General features: G+C 35.6%; 1 protein-coding gene across 2 annotated transcripts; it reads left to right on the plus strand.

Annotated features, from left to right (window-relative positions):
* The first annotated feature begins 9,909 nt into the window (after window positions 1-9,909).
* LOC111139238 (olfactory receptor 4K14-like) lies at window positions 9,910-15,291 on the plus strand. 2 transcript variants are annotated; one of them, XM_022491454.1, is made up of 2 exons: window positions 9,913-10,832; window positions 15,282-15,291. In XM_022491454.1, the coding sequence occupies exons 1-2, from the start codon at window positions 9,913-9,915 to the stop codon at window positions 15,289-15,291; spliced, it is 930 nt and encodes a 309-aa protein (XP_022347162.1). The 2 variants fall into 2 exon arrangements, with proteins under 2 accessions (XP_022347170.1, XP_022347162.1); XM_022491462.1 differs by lacking the exon at window positions 15,282-15,291 and having other exon boundaries at window positions 9,910-10,851.
* The last annotated feature ends 7,122 nt before the right edge of the window (window positions 15,292-22,413 follow it).

Raw genomic sequence — 22,413 nt, forward strand, 5'->3', positions numbered from 1 at the left:
GACTCAAAGTTATACATGGATTTTTGACTATGCAAGGGGTTAGCACCCTCAATCCCTGCTTTGTTTAAGGGTCAACAATATTATATTGTCTCTATTCCACACAAAGACTTTGCAAATGTTGATAGAAGCTCAATTCATAATAACCAACATCTGTAAAAACATAAATGGATAAGCAAACTGTGACATATCCACATGTTGAGCAATAAAAAGGAATAAAATAGGATTTGAAAATCATCTTCCAAGAGAAACAACAATAAAACTTATTTGTGGAGCATAACAAATAGCATGGAGGACATGGAGAGTTAGGAGAAGGCAGGGGAAATTGGAAGGGGAGGTGAAAAATGAGAGACTATGGACTCTGAAGGGTTTGAAGAGGTGGGGGGTGGGAGGTTGGGGGAACTAGGTGGTGGGTATTAGAGAGGGCACGGACTGCATGGAGCACTGGGTGTGGTACAAAAACAATGAATACTGTTATGCTGAAAAAACAAAAAAGATAGATATGCCCCTGGGGATAAAAACACATTATATATTTATTAAAAAATTAAAAAAAAAGAAATGAAAAAAAAAAAAAAAAATAGATACCCACTTTAAAAAAAAAAAAAAACTGGAAAAAGTTTTCAGACAAAAGTACCCAAAACAAAAGAAAACCTTTAAACTTTTTCAAGTCTAAGGAAAATGACCAGAGGGCATACAACAAATTGAGAAATATTTATTCAAGAATCTCAGTAATAAAAGAGGAAGTCTCTGACATTAAGCCAGAGTCTGTGCTTATTTCTCCCAGCTCTCTGCTGTGAAAGTTCTCTGCTACATAGGTGCTGCATCCCATAAGGAAAAGCAGCTCCCATTATCCCTCCAAGCTCCAGAACTGAGACAAAGAGATTATATCCCAGGTGGTACTAAGGCTGGCCATGATAACTGACGGCTCCCATCTCCCCAACTTGGCTCTGGCTCCACAGTGTGGAGATCTGCCCATGGTGTGGAGATCTGCCCAGGTGAACATTGCAGAAAAGAGAAGCATGGAAGCCCTGCCTGGGGAAGGTGATTTTATTTGGAGAGCAATGCAAAAAATCTATGTCCGGGGCCTACTATTTGAAATGATCAGGGTCACAGTGGAAACATCGCTAATGATCCTACAAAAACAAAAAATATATATATATTAAAGGAATACTATGGAAAACTACGTACCAACAAATTAAATAACTCATATGAAAGGGACAAATGCCTAAAAATATACAATAATAGAAAATCTAAAGAGACATATAAGAAATAGACATTGTTAGTGTTTTTTTTAAACTTCCCAAAGGAAAACTCCAGGTTCTGATGGCTTCATTAGCAAATTCTGCCAAATTTTTAAAGAAATAGGACCAATTCCTCAAAAACTCTTCCAAGAAATGGAGAAATAGGAAACATTTCACAACTCATTCTATGAGGGCAATTTTACCCTGATACTAAAGGCAGACAAAGACAGAACAAAATTTAAAAAATAAATAAATAAATAAAAAACTATAGACCAATACTTCTTACCAATGCACATTAAACTACATACTACAGAGCAGAAACACATTTTAAATGTAAAGACATAGATTAAATCTGTGAGGATGAAGGAGGAGAACAAAGTCAAAGAACAGACACTACTCAAGTTCAGAACTTAACTATAAAGCTACAGTAACAAAGATAATGTGGTATTGACATATATCAATGGGATGAGATAGAAGGTCCAGAAATAGACTCACATAAATTTAGGCAACTGATCTTTGAAAGGAGCAAAGGTAATGCAGGGGAGCAAAGAGAGTCTTTTCCACAAATGCTACTTGAACAACTGGACATCCACGTGCCAAAAAATAGAGAGAGAGAGAGAGAGAGAGAAGAAGGAGAAGAAGAAGAAGAAGAAGAAGAAGAAGAAGAAGAAGAAGAAGAAGAAAAGAAAAGAAAAAGAGAAACCAACATACACCTTACACTTTTCACAAAATTTAACCCAAAAGGATCATAGACCTTTTGTGAAGTGAAAAATATAAATCTCTTAGAAGATAACATAGGAAAAAGTCTAGATGACCTTGTGTGTGGCAGTGACTTTTAAAATACACCACCAAAGGCACAATCCATGAAAGAAATAACTGACAAGCTGTACTGCGTGGAAATTTAGAATATTTTCTCTGCAAATGACAATGCCAAGAGAATGAGAAGAAAAGCCACACTGGGAAAAAATATTTACAAGAGACCTATCTGATAAAGTGTTGCTATCCAGTATACTCAAAGATCTCTTTAAACTCAACAACAAAGAAACAACCTGATTTAAAAAAAATCATCAAGACACCTGATTAAAAACCTCACTAAAGAATATAGGGGTGCCTGGGTGGCTCAGTCAGTTAAGCGTGTGCCTTTGGCTCAGGATATGATCCCAGGGTCCTGGGATCAAGCCCCATATCGGTTCCCTGCTCAGCAGGGAGCCTTCTTCTCCCTCTCCAGCTGCCCTGTGCTTGTGTTCCCTCTCTTGCTATCTCTTTGTCATAAATAAATAAAATCTTAAAAAAAAAAAGAATATATACAGATGACAAATAAGTATGTGAAAAGATGTTCAGCATCATGTATCATCAAAGAATTAAAAATTAAAACGAGATCCACTATAAACTTATTGGGATTACTAAATTTAAAACATTGATAACATCAAATGCTGGCAAGGATATGGGACAACAGGGACTCCAATCCTGATGGGAATCCAAAATGGTACATCTACTTTGGAAGACAATTTGGCAGTTGCTTACAAAACTAAACACTTACCATTCAGTCCACCAACTGTGCTGCTTAGCATTTACCCAAATCCATTGGAACAAAAACCTCCATACTGAAGATCACCTTCAGAAGGTGAATGGATAAATAGACCATGGTATGTCCAGACAATGAAATATTATTCAGTGCTAAAAGGAAATAAGCTATCTGGCTACAAAAAGAAATGTAAGAAACTGAAATGCATATTACTAAGGGAAAAAACCCAATGTATGTTGTATTATTCCAACTATATGCCATTCTGGAAAAGGTCAAACTATGCAATCCATAAAATTACTAGTTGCCAGGGATTGCACTATTGGGTATTTACCTCAAAGATACAGATGTAGTGAAAAGAAGGGCCATCTGTACCCCAATGATTATAGCAGCAATGGTCACAGTTGCCAAACTGTGTAAACAACCAAGATACCCTTCAACAGACCAATGGATAAAGAAGATGTGGTCCTTGTATACTATGGAGTATTACGCCTCCAACAGAAAGGATGAATACTCAACTTTTGTATCAACATGGACGGGACTAGAAGAGATTATGCTAAGTGAAATAAGTCAAGCAGAAAGAGTCAATTATCATATGGTTTCGCTTATTTGTGGAGCAAAGGAATAACACAGAAGACATGGGGAGATGGAGCGGAGAAGTGAGTTGGGGAAAATTGGAGGGGAGGACGAAAGATGAGAGACTGTGGACTCTAAGAAACAAACAGGGTTTTGGAGGGGAGGTGAGTGAGGGGTTGGGTAAGCCTGGTAGTGGGTATTATGGAGGACATATATTGCCTGGAGCACTGGGTGTGATACATAAACAATGAATTCTGGAACACTGAAGAAAAAAATTAGTAGTTGCCAGGGATTAAGAAAGAGGGGAAAGTAAATAGGCAGAGCACATATGATTTCAGGGCAGTGAAACTATTCTGTATGATACTACAATGGTGAATACATGTTATTATATATTTGTCATAACCTATACTATATACAACATCAAAAGTTAGCCCTGATATAAACAATGGATTTTGAGTGATAGTGATATGTCAGTGTGGGTTCACTGATTGGAAAGATGTATCACTGTGGTATCAAATGTTGACCATGAGGGAAGTTGTGCATATGGGGGGCGCTCAGGAGGTATATGAAAACTCTTTGTATGTTCCACTAAATTTTGCTATAAATCTAAAACTATTCTAAAGAAAAAAGCTATTTTAAAAAAAGCAAAAAAACTAAAAGGACAGAAAAATATAGAAAAAGATATATGAACACAGATCAAAAGAAATCATCAGAGGCCATTTTAATATCAAAGTACATTTCAGAGCAAAGAATAATACCAGGGATAAGAATGTCATTTCATGGGGTGCTTGGGTGGCTCAGTCGGTTCAATGTCTCCTGTAGGCTCAGGTCAAGATCCCAGAATCCTGGGATTGAGGCTACTTACCCCTGCCACCCAGGCCCCCTGCTCAGCAGGGAATCTGCTTCTCCCTCTCTCCTTTTGCCCCTCCCCCACTTAGGCTCTTGCATGTATTCTCTTTCTCAAATAAACAAAATCTTTTTTAAAAAAAGTCATTTCATATTGAGAAAGAAATCAATTAATCAAGAAGTAGTAACGATTTAATTATTTATGTCCCTGATAACAGAATTTAAAGCAAAAACTGAAAGAGTTGCAAGGAGAAATAATTTTTAAAAATATAATCAGTAAATTGGAGGGGGAGGTCATACAGAGGATGTGACCACCAGTTCACCCATGAGCTGGACCGGGACAATTGGAGGTTTCTCACCACCTACCCTGTCCTTGGAATGTGCATTCTACTTGCCTACCCTGCTCCCAGAAGCTGCCTGAAGGATACAGCCTTTAGAGAGTGATGTGGTGTTGACACTGTCTGGACAGTATACATGGCTGAACCTACTTAAGGCCTCTAAATTAACTTAAAGATTTGGCCAGTGGGTACAGATATCTACTCAACTTGCAGCCCCCCATGATGGTGGTTATAGAACACACTGGTCAAGATATGACTTCCCTTGCAACTAGCACTAAAACCTTAACTGAATTTGATGACATAAATCTATTAGAGAATAAGATTGCAGAAGACATCTTTTTGGTACTTATATGTTAAATGATAAAAATTTAAAACTTCACTAATGTTTAATGCATAGCTGCTTTATATGTGATTTTTCTTATCTCCTTGTTCTGATTTCTAGAATATGGAAAGGTTATTCCCAAGAGATGTCTAACAGAAATTATTTTCATAATTCTTGTCCTACCCAGAATACAGAATAGGAAAATTTCACCCAAGGGATTCTTCTAGTGATGAATATATGTCAGGCTGAGGGGAAGTGCTTCTACAGATACTGTCTCCACCCAACTGTGGATGTCATCTCAAGCATACATCAGAAGATAAGAGGAAAAAGCAATCTAGTCTTAGAAAAAATTCGTGTTTGGTAAGCTATTTCGTGTTCCCTGTGACTCTCTTCTTTAATTTTTAAAATATCTATACGTATCTGTATTGCCCATGTCCACCCATGGCAACTTGAGTGTGGTTTGTTTAACTTCTGACCTTTAAAGAGGGTAATACAGGGGTGCCTGGGTGGCTCAGTGGGTTAAGCCTCTGCCTTCGACTCAGGTCATGATCTCAGGGTCCTGGGATCAAGTCCCACATCGGGATCTCTGCTCGGCAGGGAGCCTGCTTCCTCCTCTCTCTTTCTGCCTGCCTCTATGCCTCCTTGTGATTTCTGTCTGTGAAATAAATAAATAAATTCTTTAAAAAAATAAAGAGGGTAATACAGTTTTTCTCCTCCCATCCTATTCCTATGGGAGCTTCTATGGTTCCTTTAACAAAAGTGTACAGACCACCATCATGCAACCCCACAGAGATGTTCTCAGGTCTGCTTTAGATCTCTGTTCTTTGATGGCTACTAGATATTAGCAACTTCCAGCTATCTTGGCTCAAGTGGATCTTGCCATTTAAGAGGATTAAGTTTTTCATATCGGTTAGAGTATTATATGCTAAGATAACTTTTAACATAGAAGTAAAAACAGTTATATATCCAGTGAGAAATGACATAATTCAGTTACTAGAGAAGTAAGATAAAACTACAATCTGAAAGAAAAGGAAGGCATCTTAAGCTAGAAGAAGGAACTTGGACTTTCTCCCTGTGCACCTCACCCAGTGTGTATCTCAGGCAATTCATTAAATTACTTGAGTCCAAGTTTCTCTCGTAAAAACATAAATGTTGAGAATCTCAGTTTTAGGATGATTATTGTTTAAAAAATCTTAGTGGATGAACATTGAGACTAGAAGACCATGAAAAATGTGTTGCCATATTTAATACTCCTAAATAAGTAGCTCAATTTGTCTCCTTTCCCTGATTTCTCAATTTTACTAATCCCAAGATTATCATTACTTCCTTTGTGAAAATTCTCCAAGTTAAAGTTAAGAATTTCAAAGGTGCTTTAATAAAATGTGCTACTGCCTCATGTATGGTTTCTTAAAATGTGAATAGCCCCTCTCAGACAAAAGCAGAAGTGAAAAGTAAAAAAGATACAAAGCTACTGAAAGCAGAGAGCAGGTCTGAACTTCTTTTGCATCTGTATAACCTGCTAAGAGTGTGCTTGTTAATTTAGAAAAAATGTTAATTTGAATCTCCCTGATGGCTAGTGATGATGAACATGTTTTCATGTGTCGGATAGCCATTTGTATGTCTTCATTGGAGAAGTGTCTGTTCATATCAGAACAGTGTGGAGATTCCTCAAGAAATTAAAAATAGAGCTTCCCTATGACCCTGCAATTGCACTACTGGGTATTTACACCAAAGATACAGATGGAGTGAAAAGAAGGGCCATCTGTACCCCAATGTTTATAGCAGCAATGGCCACAGTCGCCAAACTGTGGAAAGAACCAAGATGCCCTTCAACGGACGATTGGATAAGGAAGATGGGGTCCATATTCACTATGGAGTATTATGCCTCCATCAGAAAGGATGAATACCCAACTTTTGTAGCAACATGGACGGGACTGGAAGAGATTATGCTGAGTGAAATAAGTCAAGCAGAGAGAGTCAATTATCATATGGTTTCACTTATTTGTGGAGCATAACAAATAGCATGGAGGACAAGGGGAGATGGAGAGGAGAAGGGAGTTGAGGGAAATTGAAAGGGGAGGTGAACCATGAGAGACTATGAACTCTGAAAAACAATCTGAGGGTTTTGAAGGGGCAGGGGTTGGGAGGTTGGGGGAACCAGGTGGTGGGGATTAGGGAGGGCACAGATGGCATGGAACACTGGGTGTGGTGCAAAAACAATGAATACGGTTACGCTGAAAAGAAATTAAAAATTTAAAAAAAAGAAAAAATGTTAAGAGGCAGTTATTTTTTTTTTAAAAGGTGGTACCATACGGTAACTAACATAAAAAAAAAAAAAGGTGGTACCATGTATTTTATTGACATAAAGTCACTGGCTATTCACTAAGATTGTCCAGTAAGCTCTGGACATTGTACTGCTTTAAGTTGTACTTTAATGAACAAAAAAGAGAAAAAAAAAACTAGTATTTATTAATCATGCACTGAGTACCCCAAAATTTTAAGTGCTTTCTGTATATTTTCTGACTCTTCATCATAACATGTCTATTATTAGATTGAGTGCTCTCTTTTCACAGATGGGGGAAATGGAAATAAAAATAAGTTTAGTTCAAGGTCACAAGGTCAACAAGTATTACAGTTAGATTTCAGATCAGATCAGACTGATTAAAAAGTCCATAGTCACTCTACTAATTGTCCTAATTACTGGATAAATATTAACATGTTTATAATTAATGCACCAATATTATGGAATTTTAATTTCAAAACTCATTAAAAAACAGTAGGATTTTTTATTGGTAAATTGTTCCCTAGCAATGTACATATTGCTATTAGCTATCTTCTATATCATTTATTACAACACACAAAGAATTAGTTATTGACAACTAATCCCAGAAAGGGATTTGTCTTTTGAAAAATTAAGTGTCAACATGAAGTTCAAATTGATCAAGTTTCTCAGGGGACATAAATGTATTAGGTGTAATATCAGGATACTTTCTTTAGAAATCAAATCCCTACTATGGAAGATATGTTTATTTATAAGTTACGAGAATACTAACACATTTCCCCTTTTCCCCAGCAAATGAGTGCTTTGCCTAATTCTTTAGGAATATCTTCTTCATTTCTATCCTATGCTTCTGAGTTCTCAGCACAAGGAAAGGGGAAATTAGTGCTTATGATGAGGTAATGGTTTTCACTACTCACCTGCTCTCTTTGGCACCACCCTTAAGATTTCAAGGGTAAAAAAGGAAGAGACACATTAAAAAGTGAAAAAAAAAAAAAAAAGGAAGGGGAAAGAAATAGTAAAAGGAGAAGAGAGATATAAAATTATCTTTTTATCATCCAATGAGAAAAGGACTCAGTGTACTTAAGGATGAATATAGACAATGTCATTATTATACTTACATAGTATTTGTACAAAATAAGAAATTATAAATATTTATTGGGGTGCCTGGGTGGCTTGGTGGGCTAAAGCCTCTGCCTTCGGCTCAGGTCATGATCCCAGGATCCTGGGATCAAACCCTGCATTGGGCTCTCTGCTTAGCGGGGAGCCTGCTTCCCTCTCTCTCTGTCTCTGCCTGCCTCTTTGCCTGCTTGTGATCTCTGTCTGTCAAATAAATAAATAAATAAATAAAATCTTTTAAAAAAGAAATTATAAATATTTACATATTATATTTAGAGGTATATAACTGATGATCTCTGAAATTTTATCTTTGTGCTCACTCAGTGCTAACAGTCAAAGATGTACTTTACTTCCATAAGTCTACAATTTATTTACATCCTAGAAATGACACATAGATATTTCAAACTTGTATGGCATTATTTGCAAACCTAGGGATTTCCTAGCATCCATGAATATATAGCTGACCCTTGAAAAATGGAGTCAAAAATTTGTGTACAACTTTTGAATCCAAAATTTAACAAGTAATAGCCTACTGTTGACCAAAAAGCACTACTGACAACAAAAATATTTTGCATATGTATTATATATTGAATTACCACAATGAAGCTAGAAAAAGGAAAACATTATTTAAAAAGTCATAAGAAAAAATATATTCACAGTACTGTACCTACTGAAAAAAATCAGCATATAAAAAAACCCCGCACAGTTCACCTGGGTTGTTCATAACACCTGTGTTGTTCAAAAGTCAACTGTAAATGAACACAAATATCTTATATTGATAAATTTGAATATTTATTATATTTTGGTTATATATTTGCTATCATTCAGATTTCACATTAGACTCTGAGTCGGAGTTATCTTCCTCTTTGGTTAATCCCTTTCTCAGACAACTCTCCAAATTTTTTTCTAATACATTTAGTTCACTAAATGCATTTCATTTCATTGTGATCTTAATAATAAATTATGTGCCTGATTTTGCATTTGAATTATCATGCCAAGATAGTATAAGGCTTTCTATAACTTATCTCCAACAGATTGTTCTAACACATATTTTATAGTAATAAAATAGTTTTATGATATTTTATAAAAGAGATTCAACTGAGGTTTGAAGGAATCATTATGCATAATACAATGAAACTGTAATTTCGTACCATGTCAGTTGCTCTGGATTTGATACCTGCTCACTACAATTTTCTTAAATAGATGACTTAAATTTTAGTTATTTTGTGTAATGGTTATTGGTAGTACCCCACTCAGATGCTTTTTACTGCAGCGGTGGACTGAAGCTAATTTCCAGATGACACCACAACTTCTTCTTCTTATTATTTTTTTTTAGCATTTTCTTTAGCTGTATTGCTTTCCTCACTCACCTCTTACAAGAGCACCCTCTCAATAAATCATTTACATGAAAATCCCATCTCTAACTTTGCTTTTTGGAAAGCCAGTCTTAGACATTTAGCTTCTTTTAAAAGGCATAATGGCATGAATATTTTGCCAAGATTTGTCTTCCCAGTTATATTTTCACTTTCAGATATAAATGCTCATTTTCAATGAAACAACTTTCAATGAAATTAAATTTCAACTGAATTCTAAAAATTAAGTACCCTTTCCAGTGCCACTAACTGACAATCTATCCTTCTCTCTAGGTTATTTTAGAGGACATACTGAATAAAATGGATAAAGGAAATGTGTCTATAGTGTCAGAATTTGTGCTTCTGGGACTTTGCCACTCATGGAATATGCAGGTCTTATTCTTAATAATATTTTTTATACTTTACCTGATTATTATATCTGGAAATATTGTCATTATGATCCTAATCATCACTGACCCCCATCTTCATTGCCCCATGTACTTCTTCTTGGCCAACCTGTCCTTTGTTGATATGTGGCTTTCTTCAGTCACCACTCCAAAGATGATCACAGACTTTCTTAGGGAGAACAAGACTATTTCCTTTGGAGGGTGTATGTGCCAGATCCTCTATGTACATTTTGTTGGAGGGGGTGAGATGGTGCTATTAGTGGTAATGGCCTATGACCGCTTTGTAGCCATCTGCAAGCCACTGCACTATTCAACCATTATGAGCCTGCAAAAATGCACTGGGCTGGTGGTGACTTCCTGGACCATTGGCTTTGTGCATGCCATGAGTCAAATGGCTGTGATTGTGCAATTGCCCTTCTGTGGCCCCAGGGAAATTGACAGCTTCTTCGGTGACATACCCCTGGTAATCAAGCTTGCCTGCATAGATTCCTACAATTTGGGAATATTAATGAACACTGACAGTGGGGTTCTGGCCATGACCTGCTTTATTCTGTTGTTGATATCCTATACCTATATTCTTCTTACTATCCGCCAAAGCTCTAAAGCTGGTGCATCTAAGGCACTATCTACCTGTACTGCCCACATCACAGTGGTGGTGCTTTTCTTTGGGCCTTGCATCTTCATCTATGTGTGGCCACTCAGCATCACCTGGGTGGACAAATTTCTTGCTGTGTTTTACTCTGTTATTACACCTCTCCTAAACTCAGCTATTTATACCCTGAGAAATAAAGAGATAAAAGATGCCATGAAAAGATTCAGACACTACTACATGGATTCCAAGGGAAATATTTAATGCCCAGAAAACTTACTGTAAGCACTTCAAATTGATAATACATTGACCTTGTAAAATAGGTTGAAAATCTAGGAATTCAGTTTATTTCTATATGTTATGGCTGTCTCCAAGAGCAGGAATAGGGTTAATATAATTTAAAAAATCACATTTATTTACTCAACCAGTAGAATACCACCAAAATATATTCCTAAAACCCAAACATTAGTGATCCTTCTTTCTGAGGGAATTATCTAATCAGCCTTCCTGTGCCTTTAACTATGTTAAATGAGAACCTAAAATTCATTGCACAAAGCCATCCACCCATCCTGATGGATAATGTATCTTAATAAACTTTCTCCTAACTTCATTTGAGAAGTATTCCTCTGACATTGACTTCTTCCCTCAAAACTTCACCTAACCTCTTGTCAAGAGGCAACTGAATTATTTTTTAACTTAACTTCCTACTCATATACTAATAGGAAGGAGTGGGAGAAAAAAATAGAGATAATGCAATGAAACTGGAAAATATGTAGGGAATAGGAATGGAGGGTATTCTGTATTTCATTTCCATTAACTCAGTACCCATAAAAAATGGTAAAAGCTAATATTTCCCTTCGTTATCTTAGTCTTAAGGACTAATATTTATTATGTCTTATACTGTTATTAACCATTTGTGTGAAAGTCATGAAATGTAAGCTCAAGGGCAAGAGCCATGCTTTTGCCTGATTAATTCCTGAAATGGCAGTACCTAATACATGGGTTAATATATAGTAAACAATAGATTTTAATGAACATATTAAGGACAATTTTTCCATTCAAAACTCGTAACATGTATTGATTATGGCATACTGAAGTGCAGTCTTTTGTCATTAAAAAAATTCCTAGGTTTCAACTTACAACTAAAATTTGCCTTCTTTCTTGCAGAATTATAAATTAAGTGGATTGAAATTCATTTCTAATAATCAATAATAAAAGTCATAAAATAAATATTTGATATATGCACAGGTTTTTTCTCTTAACATGGAAACAAAATACAACAAAGTGACAAAAAGAATGCACTTATCCTTGAAAATCTACCCTATACCTTTGTTATATGCATTAATTTAAATGTTATTATTATTTCCAATGTATGACTAAGAAAATGAGACTCAGATATGTGAATTAAAGTTCTTCAAGATAACACAGCCTTATTTTTTTCTTCACTCAGGATTCAAAGATCAATTTTAATTCCAAAACTGTTCATTTAATAAATAACACTACCCAATATGATAGAAAATTATTTCCAACAAAGAAAGTGAAAGAGTGAAATACGTCAAGAATACCAGAGTATTTCTATTAACCTAACAAAATAAACAATATATTGGAAATAGCATAATTTGCAATCAATTTGACCACGCAATATAAACTGGGACTGAGAGAAACATCACCTAAAGACAAGCCCGCACACAAATGGTAGAAAAGTATTAAGAGTCAACCATTTAGTTGTCTCTATCTTGGCCTGTAGCCTCAATTCATTCTCATGAGTACACCATTCATTCACTATACTGTTACCACTGTATGTTTTAAGCAATCTTTTTTTCTGTCCAGAATACTGAGAATCTTTTTTCTCTGTCTATCCTTATTAGATAAACCTGAGTGTTAAATATGATTTTTACTGATTTCCTAATATTGCAAAAGTAGAAGGGCTTAAGAATATAATCTGCCATAACAAAATCCAAGATCTACATGCTCTCAACTCAAACGTTTTAGTCACTTTCTTCCATGCTATCCAAGTTTAGTATTTACATATTTATCTCCTTAATTCTGACTGGTTTCTATTAGAATCAACTTCGCAGACATTAATCTAGAGGACTTGTAGGTAAGCATACTCTCTAGTCAAACTCAAATGGCCAATAATCAGTCTTAATTTCCATTTAATGAAAATATCGTCTACTCTGGTAGAAGCATTTCTTCCTTAGGCACCAAGACCTCCAACACAGTACAGCTTAGAGTGATACAGATGAGAAGCAAAAATTTTTGAGTGAGTTGTTATGTGTAACAGTGAGAGGATCTACCATTTCTACAGTTTGATACTCAAATTCAGAGAATAAAGACCTCGTCTTCAAAAAGAGCCATAAAGTCTTCAGTATACCATTCTACCATTCTATTAGACCATTTGTTTGTGAGTGAACAAGTGTTAATATCAGTGAATTCCATGGTCATGAGACCACTGCTGAACCCGTTTGGTTATAAAATAAATTCCCTGATCAGATGCAGTGTTATGCAGAATACCACCATTGTGATAAAGCATTTTTAAATCCATGGATGGTAGAGTAGCCTATGATATTTAGTTAGGAAAAAACTGCATACCCATAATACATGTTCATTTCAGTGGTCAAAACTGTACTTCTTCAACAATGGAAATGTCTCAATACAACTTTTTAAAAGAAGTTATTTATTTGACAGAGAGAGAGCATAAGCAGTGAGCAGCAGAAGGAGAAGGAGAAGGAGGCTCCCCACTGAGCAAGAAGCCCAATGCAGGACTCGATCCCAGGACCCTGGGATCATGACCTGAGCCCAAGCCAGATGCTTAACTGACTGAGCCACCCAGGAACACTCTCAATAAAATTAACTTACCACCAGGACATTGGTGGATCCCCACAGTAAATTGTGTCACTTAGTTGCTCAACATTAAAGGGGCAAATCATACTAACAGCCAGATCAAGCTTTGTAAGGAATTCCCGGTTGTTTAGCAATGAGTGATCTTTAACCCTGGTCATTTTGCATAGGAACTCATTTGTCAAGCATGGAGATGGCTGAAGAAAGAGGTTAATGTGGTCATAATTTGTTATTTGTCTACCTTACTTCTAAAGTTTCCTCTCTAGTAGATGCCCAGAAGTATATATTCACATGGGACATCTATATTTTCAAAATCTGTGCCCATTCTGAGAGATGTATCACCAGAACTCTCCCCCAGGAATTCTCTGTCAGTAGACTTCCAATTCTATTCATTACAAGCCCTGACTATCTAATCACACCATTAGTAACTATTCATGGACAAATATATATCCATGCTTCTAGTCAAACAAAGTCGACAACCAAAGGTACTGCTTGAAATTCTTCCCAATGGGAGAATTTCTCCTCATCACACTCCTTCAGGGCCATAATCATAATACTACCATAACTAACCAATACCTAACCATATTACTCCACTAAACTAAGGCAGTAAAACTGTGGACTTTCACTTTTAGTTGCTGTCAATTATATCAAACAAAACCAACTGTATATTCAGGTCCAAATTTTTAAATTTTTAGTCCATGGGTTTTAGGGAAATTCCCATGTAGCCAAAGATGTGTAATGAGGAAGAGAAGGAAATCAGGCAGTAGTAGTTGTTAAAGGACTTTACTCTAATCTGATGTAACTTCTTAGGCCTCTGGACCTTCTAAGCCCAACGTCTTATTTGCCATTTCCACATAATGGTATCATGTTGTTTCTGCATCTCAATTTTGTGGCTTAAAGAATAAGACAGCATTCAGTTTGTGATGATGGGTAGCAGAAAGCACACAATCACTTGAAGCCCAAATTTAGACATTTAATAACTACTAGAGCTCAGTGGGATGCTAGCCACTGGATCTGTAGAAACTTTACTAAGGTGGTTTATTTCCCAGTATCTACTCAGGTCTACAGCATCCACAATACTTGCATTTTTTTCCTTTCACTGGGTCCAAACAGAATTACCACATCAATGTAGTAGACTGGTATGATGTTTGGTGAAATATCAAAATGATCAAAATTTCTGCAAAACACGACAAATGGATGAATTTTATGGTATGTGTATTATAGCTTTATAATAAAGATTATATATATATAATACATCTATATAAAGATTATATCTATATATGGTATTTATTATAAAGCTGTAATACTTAAGAATTCTAAGTCTTAACTATACAAACAAAATGTATACCTTCAAGTGAATAAATATACAAATGTAAAGCTGCCTCCATGAAACAATCCACAACATAGTTTACTTATTATATTAAGTTAATCTCAAAACAATTCTCTTAATGTAATACTGAAAGTAATATTTGGCAAAAGGAAACAGACACATTCCTCTGACCTGGTTCCACACAGTAATGCATAAGGCAGATTGTAAGGTTATTTTCTAATCATAAATGCTATAGTCATTCAGAAAGACAGACAACACCTTCATTCATAATCCTTCTACTCCTTTCTTTTCCTTCCTTCTCTTCCCATCTTTAATAGCTCTGTGCTGGTCAGATTATATTTAGAGTATTAAACTTCGTACCAAGAATCTGAAGTCCACTGAAAGAGAGTAAGGAAACAGAACCATATTATATGAGGACCACTTCTAAAAATTTAGAAATGCTTAGCCTAAAGAAAAAAAAGAATGTGGAAAAAAGAATGTGGAATAGTAGCAAAGAAAATTATAATTAAAATCCTCTTGGGGCACCTGGGTGACTCAGTCAGTTAAGTGTCTGCCTTCCACTTGGGACATGACCTCATGGTCCTGAGATAGAAATCCAAGTCAGGCTCCCTGCTCAGTAGGGAGCCTGCTTCTCCCTCTCTCTGCTTGCTACTTCCCTTGCTTATGTGTGTTCTTTCTCTCTCTCTCTCAAATAAATAAAATCTTTTAAACAATTTTATAGAAAAAAATATCCCCTTCCCCAACTCCTATGCAGTGGTACAAAGGTTCTCTTTGGGTGAGAGAAAGGCTTTGAAGACAAAACCCCCTGCAAACCTATCTGAGATAACTGACTTCATTTGGACCTTGATATGGAGAATTCCATAATGAAGGGCATTCTCAAAAAACATGTGTATCTTGGTGAAGAGCAATTAAGAAGGTGTTGGAATTTCCATGATACTGGAAGCCATAAACAAAACAGCAGAGAAGCTAGACATTTGACAGAAGGAACCAGCCAAGAAGAACCCTCCTGAGATCATAAAGCTGGGGGACAGGAAGGCTATTTATGTGCTGAGCTGCACCCACTCAAGAGGAATGACTCCAGCTTGAAAGCATCTCCCAATCCACACAAAGATCCAATGAAAGATGAAGGTTCATAGGGCATGGGGATAGAAGCACAACTTCTGAAGAAACACTGCCTGAAAAATAAGCCACTCTGATCTAGAAGCAAATCCTAGGAAGCCAGAATTTAAAAAACAAAAAATCACACACATTTCTCGATGTTTGAAAGGCTCTATGCATGTTAAATCCAAATATGTTTCCACTTCTTACAAAGCAATGCCCTTAATTTCACAAATTAAATTGTAATTCTGCAAACAACAAAATTAAGTTTTGTGGTTGATTTCAGCAGGATTACATCTGTAACTACAAAAGCAAGATATTTAAAAGCTGCCATAAGGTTTTTCTGGTTCTCGGACTGTAACTTGAAATGAATTTCTAAAAATCTGAGTTTGTCATTTCTTCCTGTAAGTATTCAGAAGAATCCATCACATACTGTGCTCCTTATCTGCAATTAATGTTATCATTAAGTAACAAAATGGCCAAGTACAACAGCCACACTTGCTTCAGTTGGCACTTCAATACAATCAACACATTATTCATAAGACCACTACCTGCTGGTAATGGGCTTATTAGTGTGCCATTTCACGTTGGCAAGAATTTCAGGCTGAGTCCATTTCCAAGCACAAGACCAAGCTAATTCCCAAATCCCATCCTTAAGGATCTACTTCCGGGGACCATTCTGTTACAAATTTATGAATTAGGAGACAAAAGACATATCTGTTCTTTCAATAAAATAATATCATTTAAAGATGTATAAGTAGGTAATGAATAATGAAAAATAATAAACCTTTTAAAACACTAAGAGACCATTTTAAAAACAGCCAAAGGACAAAAAAAAGGAGGGGCCCTCAGGGCTGGAGGAATAAAGGGGACAATTTGACATTATTAAAACTTAGAAGCTTAGAAAAGGACTCCACAGACTTGAAACTAAGACCTATGAAAAGAGGTCTGTAGCTGGTGCTACTTCTCTAAAACAGTTTCTGTAAAATATCACTTCATTCTCATAACATGTTACAGATATAATGTGTAACTTTTGTAAAACATTTAACAGCGTCTTACACATAGTAAACATATATACTACAACAGCTACCAGAGGTCATCCAATATTGTTAGCATAAAGTTCAAAACTTGATGTTTTTCAAGATCTAAAGGCCCTGCATAAGGTTGTTTCTTTCTGCAGAAACATCCCAGAAATGCTCTCCTCCTTATCATCTCAGTTTCTTCAGGCCATGGATAAAGAACACAAACAAATAAAAACAACAACCACAGATGATACAATCCTAGAAATATATAGCATATTCCCATAGAACATATATATTTATTACTTGCTGTCTGTTTATTCCAGGCAATGGTTTCTTTAAAACAAAACCCAAAGCACAATCCACAAAGAAAAAACAGATACACTGGACTTCATCTAAACTATTTGTGTGTCAAAGAATACACTCAAGAAAGTGGAAATAAAACCTAGAGATGAGAGGAAGTATTGAGGAAGAGTGGTATCTCTGATGAGGGTCTTGTAGTCCATTGAATGGTGGCCCTCAAAAAGATGTGTCTATACACTGCATCACAACTCCTAAAACTGTTAATGTGACCTTATTTGAAAAAAGAAAATCTTTGCAAATGTAATAAGTGTTTTGAGATGACATTATTTTGGAGAATGTAGGTTGGCTCTAAATCTAGTAAGAGTTATCCAAATAAGAGACAAAGAAGCAAAGTTAAAGAATACAGAGGGTAAGACCATGTGAAGATGAAGTCCAGGATGAAGTTATGTAGTCACAAGCTACAGAATACCTGGAGCCACCAGATGCTGGAAGTGGCAAGGAAGGATTCTTCCCTAGAGCCTTAGGAGGGAGCATAGCCCTGCCAATGCATTGATTTCAAACTTCTAGCCTCTAAAATTGAAAGAAACTGAATTTCTGCTTTAAAATACAAAGATGGTGGTAATTTGTTATGGCAGCCCTAGAAAACGAATACAGGTCTAAAAATAAAGAACACTTAAAACTCAACAATAAAAATAATCTAATTTTAAAATCAATGCGATATTTGAAAATACATTTCTCTTGAGAAGATAAACAAATGGCCAACCAAGAAGCACAGGAAAAGATGTGACATCCTTAGTCACTAGAGGAATGCAAATCAAAAACTGCAATGTAATCTCACTTCACATCCACTGGATTGGCCATAATAAAAAAAATAATAAAATAACAAGTACTGGTGACAACATGGAAAAATGGGAATGTGCATACACTGTTGGTGGGAAAGGAAAATGGTGCAGCCCCTGTGTAAATAATCTCACAGTTCCTCAAAACGCTAAACATAAAGTTATAATGTGACACATAGTGTGTGTGTGTGTGTGTGTGTGTGTGTGTATACATATATATATATATAATATATAACCCATATAATCTCCACTCAAGAGAGCTGAAAACAGGTGTTTGACAAAAATTGTGCACAAATGTTTGTAGAAACACTTTCACAACAGCCAAAGGTAGAAACAACCCAAACTTTCACCAACTGATGAATGGATAAACAAAATGTGGCATTTTCACATAATGGAATATTATTTAGCCATAAAAGAAATGAAATTCTTATACATACTACAAAATATATGAAACTTCAAAACATTATGCTCAGTGAAAGAAGCCATACACTCAAAAAACTATGTAAGGTTCCATTTATATAAAATGTCCAGAAAAGTCAAATCCACAGAGACAGAAAGTAGATTCATGGTTGCCAGGAGGTATGAGGAGAAGGGAACTGGGATTGACTACTAAAAGGTATGAGGTTTATTTTCAGTAATGAAAATGTCCTAAGAAATAGAAAATAGGAAGAGTTACCTTGGTCAAAAGTTACAAAAGGCCAGGAATAGAAATTCACTCATCACAAATTAGTTCCCTCTACTTACTGGTTTTGTGTTTACATAAAAGAAAAAAAATAAAATTAAGTATGTTAGAAATGTTGAAAGAATATCTAAATTGGTTTCCAATTGTGGGCCATTTTAAACAATCTTTACTAGCAGGCACTAGGTGTTTTTAAGAATTCATTCATTCAGTGAGTTTTCATTACCCATCTACTGAAAATACTATTAAAATACTATACATCAGATACTATGTCAAGTTCTGGCATAAAATTCCCACCTGCCTTCAGGAAGTATACTCCTTAGTGAAGGAACTAGACATTAAATAACCAATCACTGGTGTTTCCAGTTATGTTACATGTATACTTGAAAAATGTATTATTGTGCTATAAAATCTGATCAATATTCATAGACCCAAAATATCTACCTTTGTATAATTATATTATTTGATAAAATTTTTTCTGCTTCTCCTTCTCCTTCTAGCCCTCCATCCTACTTGTGCTCTCTTGGGCATGCTCTCTCAAATAAATAGATAAATAAATAAATAAAATCTTTTTAAAAAATGAAGTTCCTTATTTTTTTTAATCCAAGTAACTCTATACATCATTAGTGCTCTATGCAATACGTGCCCTCCTTAATACCCAACACTGGGCTAACCCATGCCCCCAATCCGCACCCCTCTGAAACCCTCTGTTTGTTTCCTGTAGTCCATAGTCTCTAATAGTTTGTCTCCCCCTTCATTTTTCCATCCTTCTCCTAATGTCCTCCATGCTATTCCTTATGTTTCACATATAAGTGACACTATATGATAATTATCTTTCTCTGTTTATTTCACTTAGTATAATTTCCTCCAGTTCCATTCATGTCAGTGCAAAAGGTGGGTATTCAACCTTGCTAATGGCTGAGTAATATTCCATTGTAAATATGGACCACATTTTCTCTATCCATTCATCTGTTGAAGGGCATCTCAGCTCCTTTCCACAGTTTGACTATTGTGGACACTGCTGTTATGAATACTGGGGTACATGTGCTAAGATACCTTAGAATAAACCTAACCAAAGAGGTAAAGGATCTATACTCCAGGAACTACAGAACACTCATGAAAGAATTCAAAGACGACAGAAAAAGATGGAAAAACATTCTGGGCTCATGGATTGGAAGAATAAATATTGCTAAAATGTCTATGCTGCCCAGAGCAATCTATACTTTTAATGCCATCCTGATCAAAATACCATCAGCATTTTTCAAAGTGCTGGAACAAACAATCCTAAAATGTTTATGGAACCAGAAAAGACCCTGAATTGTCAAGGAAACGCTGAAAAAGAAAAACAAAGCTGGGGGCATCACGTTGCCTGATTTCAAGCTATATTACAAAGCTGTGATCACCAAGACACCATGGTAATAGCACAAAAACAGACACACAGATCAATGGAACAGAGTAGAGTATGGACCCTCAACTTTATGGTAAAATAATCTCATACAAAGCAGGAAAAAATATTCAATGGAAAAAAGACAGTCTCTTCAATAAATGGTTCTGGGAAAATTAGACAAGTACATACAACAGAAGAATGAAACTCAACCACTCTCCTACACCATACACAAACATAAACTCAAAATGGATGAAAGACCTCAATGTGAGACAGGAATCCATTAAAATCCTAAAGGAGAACATAAACAGTAACCTCTTTAACATCAGTCATGACAACTTCTTTCAAGACACATCTCCAAAGGCAAGGGAAACAAAAGCGAAAATGAATTTTTGGGACTTCAAGATAAAAGGCTTCTTCATAGCAAAGGAAACAGTCAACAAAATAGCATTTCTTTCATGTATCTTTCCCTTTCTTTTACTTTAGCCAACCTATAGTGTGACATTCGAAGGGAGTTTCTTATAGCTTATACTTGGATCATGTTATTTTATCCATTCTGGCAATCTCTGCCTTTTAATTGGTATATTAATTAAGACCATTTATATAAATGATATGCTTGGGCTTAAGTATTTTTATTTTCAACTGTTGATTTCCCACTTGACCTGTCTCAGATGGAACACTGATAGGCATTGGTAAACAATACATTTGTCTTACTTTGTTTATAGTCTTGCTTTTGCTTTGCTTTGTGCTATTATTAACATGTCCTCTACAATAATCTCTCCTTTACTTGCCATTCTTAATTTTTTGAAATTTATTTTTATATTATTTTGGTATAAAACTTTATAACTTATTTTATCATCTATCTTTCTGTAATACGCTTAGTTACCTCACACACACACAAAAATGGGCTTCAATTTTTGGGTTGCCAGTTCCATTATATTTTCTGACTCCTACCTATTGCTGATGAGAAAAGTCAACAAATCATTCCAGTTTTTACCTATCTCCCCCATTAAAAATGTTTAATCAGGGAATTAACCCTTCCATGTTATTTTTTCATGTTATTTTCCATTTCATTTTTTCATTTTTTCATGTTATTTCAAATTATATTTTTCATGATATAATTTCATCTTTAGGTCTTAAGTTTGTAATACAATGTATTAAATTCTAAGCAACAGTATAGCTGAAGGGTCTCCTAATAGTTCTTAATTGCATGGAGAATCCTCTAGAAATCTCAGGAAGTGCTTATACATACAACATGCTATAAAAGCTTGCAGACGTAAAATCATTTTTTTTACCCTAATATACTTGAAAAATAGATTGGCTATACATTATTTTTTTTCCATTTCAATTCAATTAGCCAACATATAGTACCTCATTAGTTTCAGATGTAGTATGTATCAGTTGTATATAACACCCAGTGCTCAATACATCACAGGCCCTTCTTAATGTCCATCACCTGGTTATCCCATCTCCCACCAACCTCCCCTCCAGCAACCCTCAGTTTCCTTCCTAGAGTTAAGAGTCTCTCATGTTTTTTTTTCCCCTCTCTGATGACATATGTTAATTTTTAAAGATTTTTTTAAATTTATTTGACAGAGATCACAAGTAGGTAGAGAGGCAGGCAAAGAGAGGCAAGGAGGGGGGAAGCAGGCTCCCCACTGAGCAGAGAGCCCAATGTGAGCCTCAATCCCAGGACCCTGAGATCATGACCTGAGCTGAAGGCAGAGGTTTTAACCTACTGAGCCACCCAGGTGTCCAACATACATTAATTTTTATATCACATTTTATTTCCTTGAATCTTTTGGAAATGTAGCTCCATTGTCACCTTTCTTTGTATACTACTATCAAGAAGTCAGATGCCAATCTGATTTGCTCTCCTATTTAGGTTGTTCAGGTATTTTGATGGAAGGCTCAGAAGATACTATATTTTAAATATGTAAAAATTTTATTAGGCTATGCCTTGGAACTAAACATACCAATTATCCCAAGTTCACTGCAAGCTATTTCATTATATAGATTCTAGCCTTTTATTTGACATATTAATAAAAGTTTGAAATGTTAATTCTGTTATATTGACTCATTTTCAAATTATAGAAATACTAAGCATCACTTGTCTGGTTCTATACAACTTTCTAAAAAAAATTATCTCCATATTTAATTAGGTTTCATTTTCTTGGTTCTTTTAATCCTTATATACTGTATCCTTTATTGTAATTTTGGCCATTCTGTTCTTCTTTGGGTATCTAGTAGCTGATTCCTTATTGATTGATTGATGCCCAGCAAAATTATCTTTAGAGCAAACTAATAATTCCAACCAGTGTCCTTTATACTCC

This window comes from Enhydra lutris, unplaced genomic scaffold (genome assembly GCF_002288905.1).
Source record: "Enhydra lutris kenyoni isolate GAN:26980312 unplaced genomic scaffold, ASM228890v2 scaffoldscaffold4, whole genome shotgun sequence".
Lineage (NCBI taxonomy): Eukaryota > Metazoa > Chordata > Mammalia > Carnivora > Mustelidae > Enhydra > Enhydra lutris.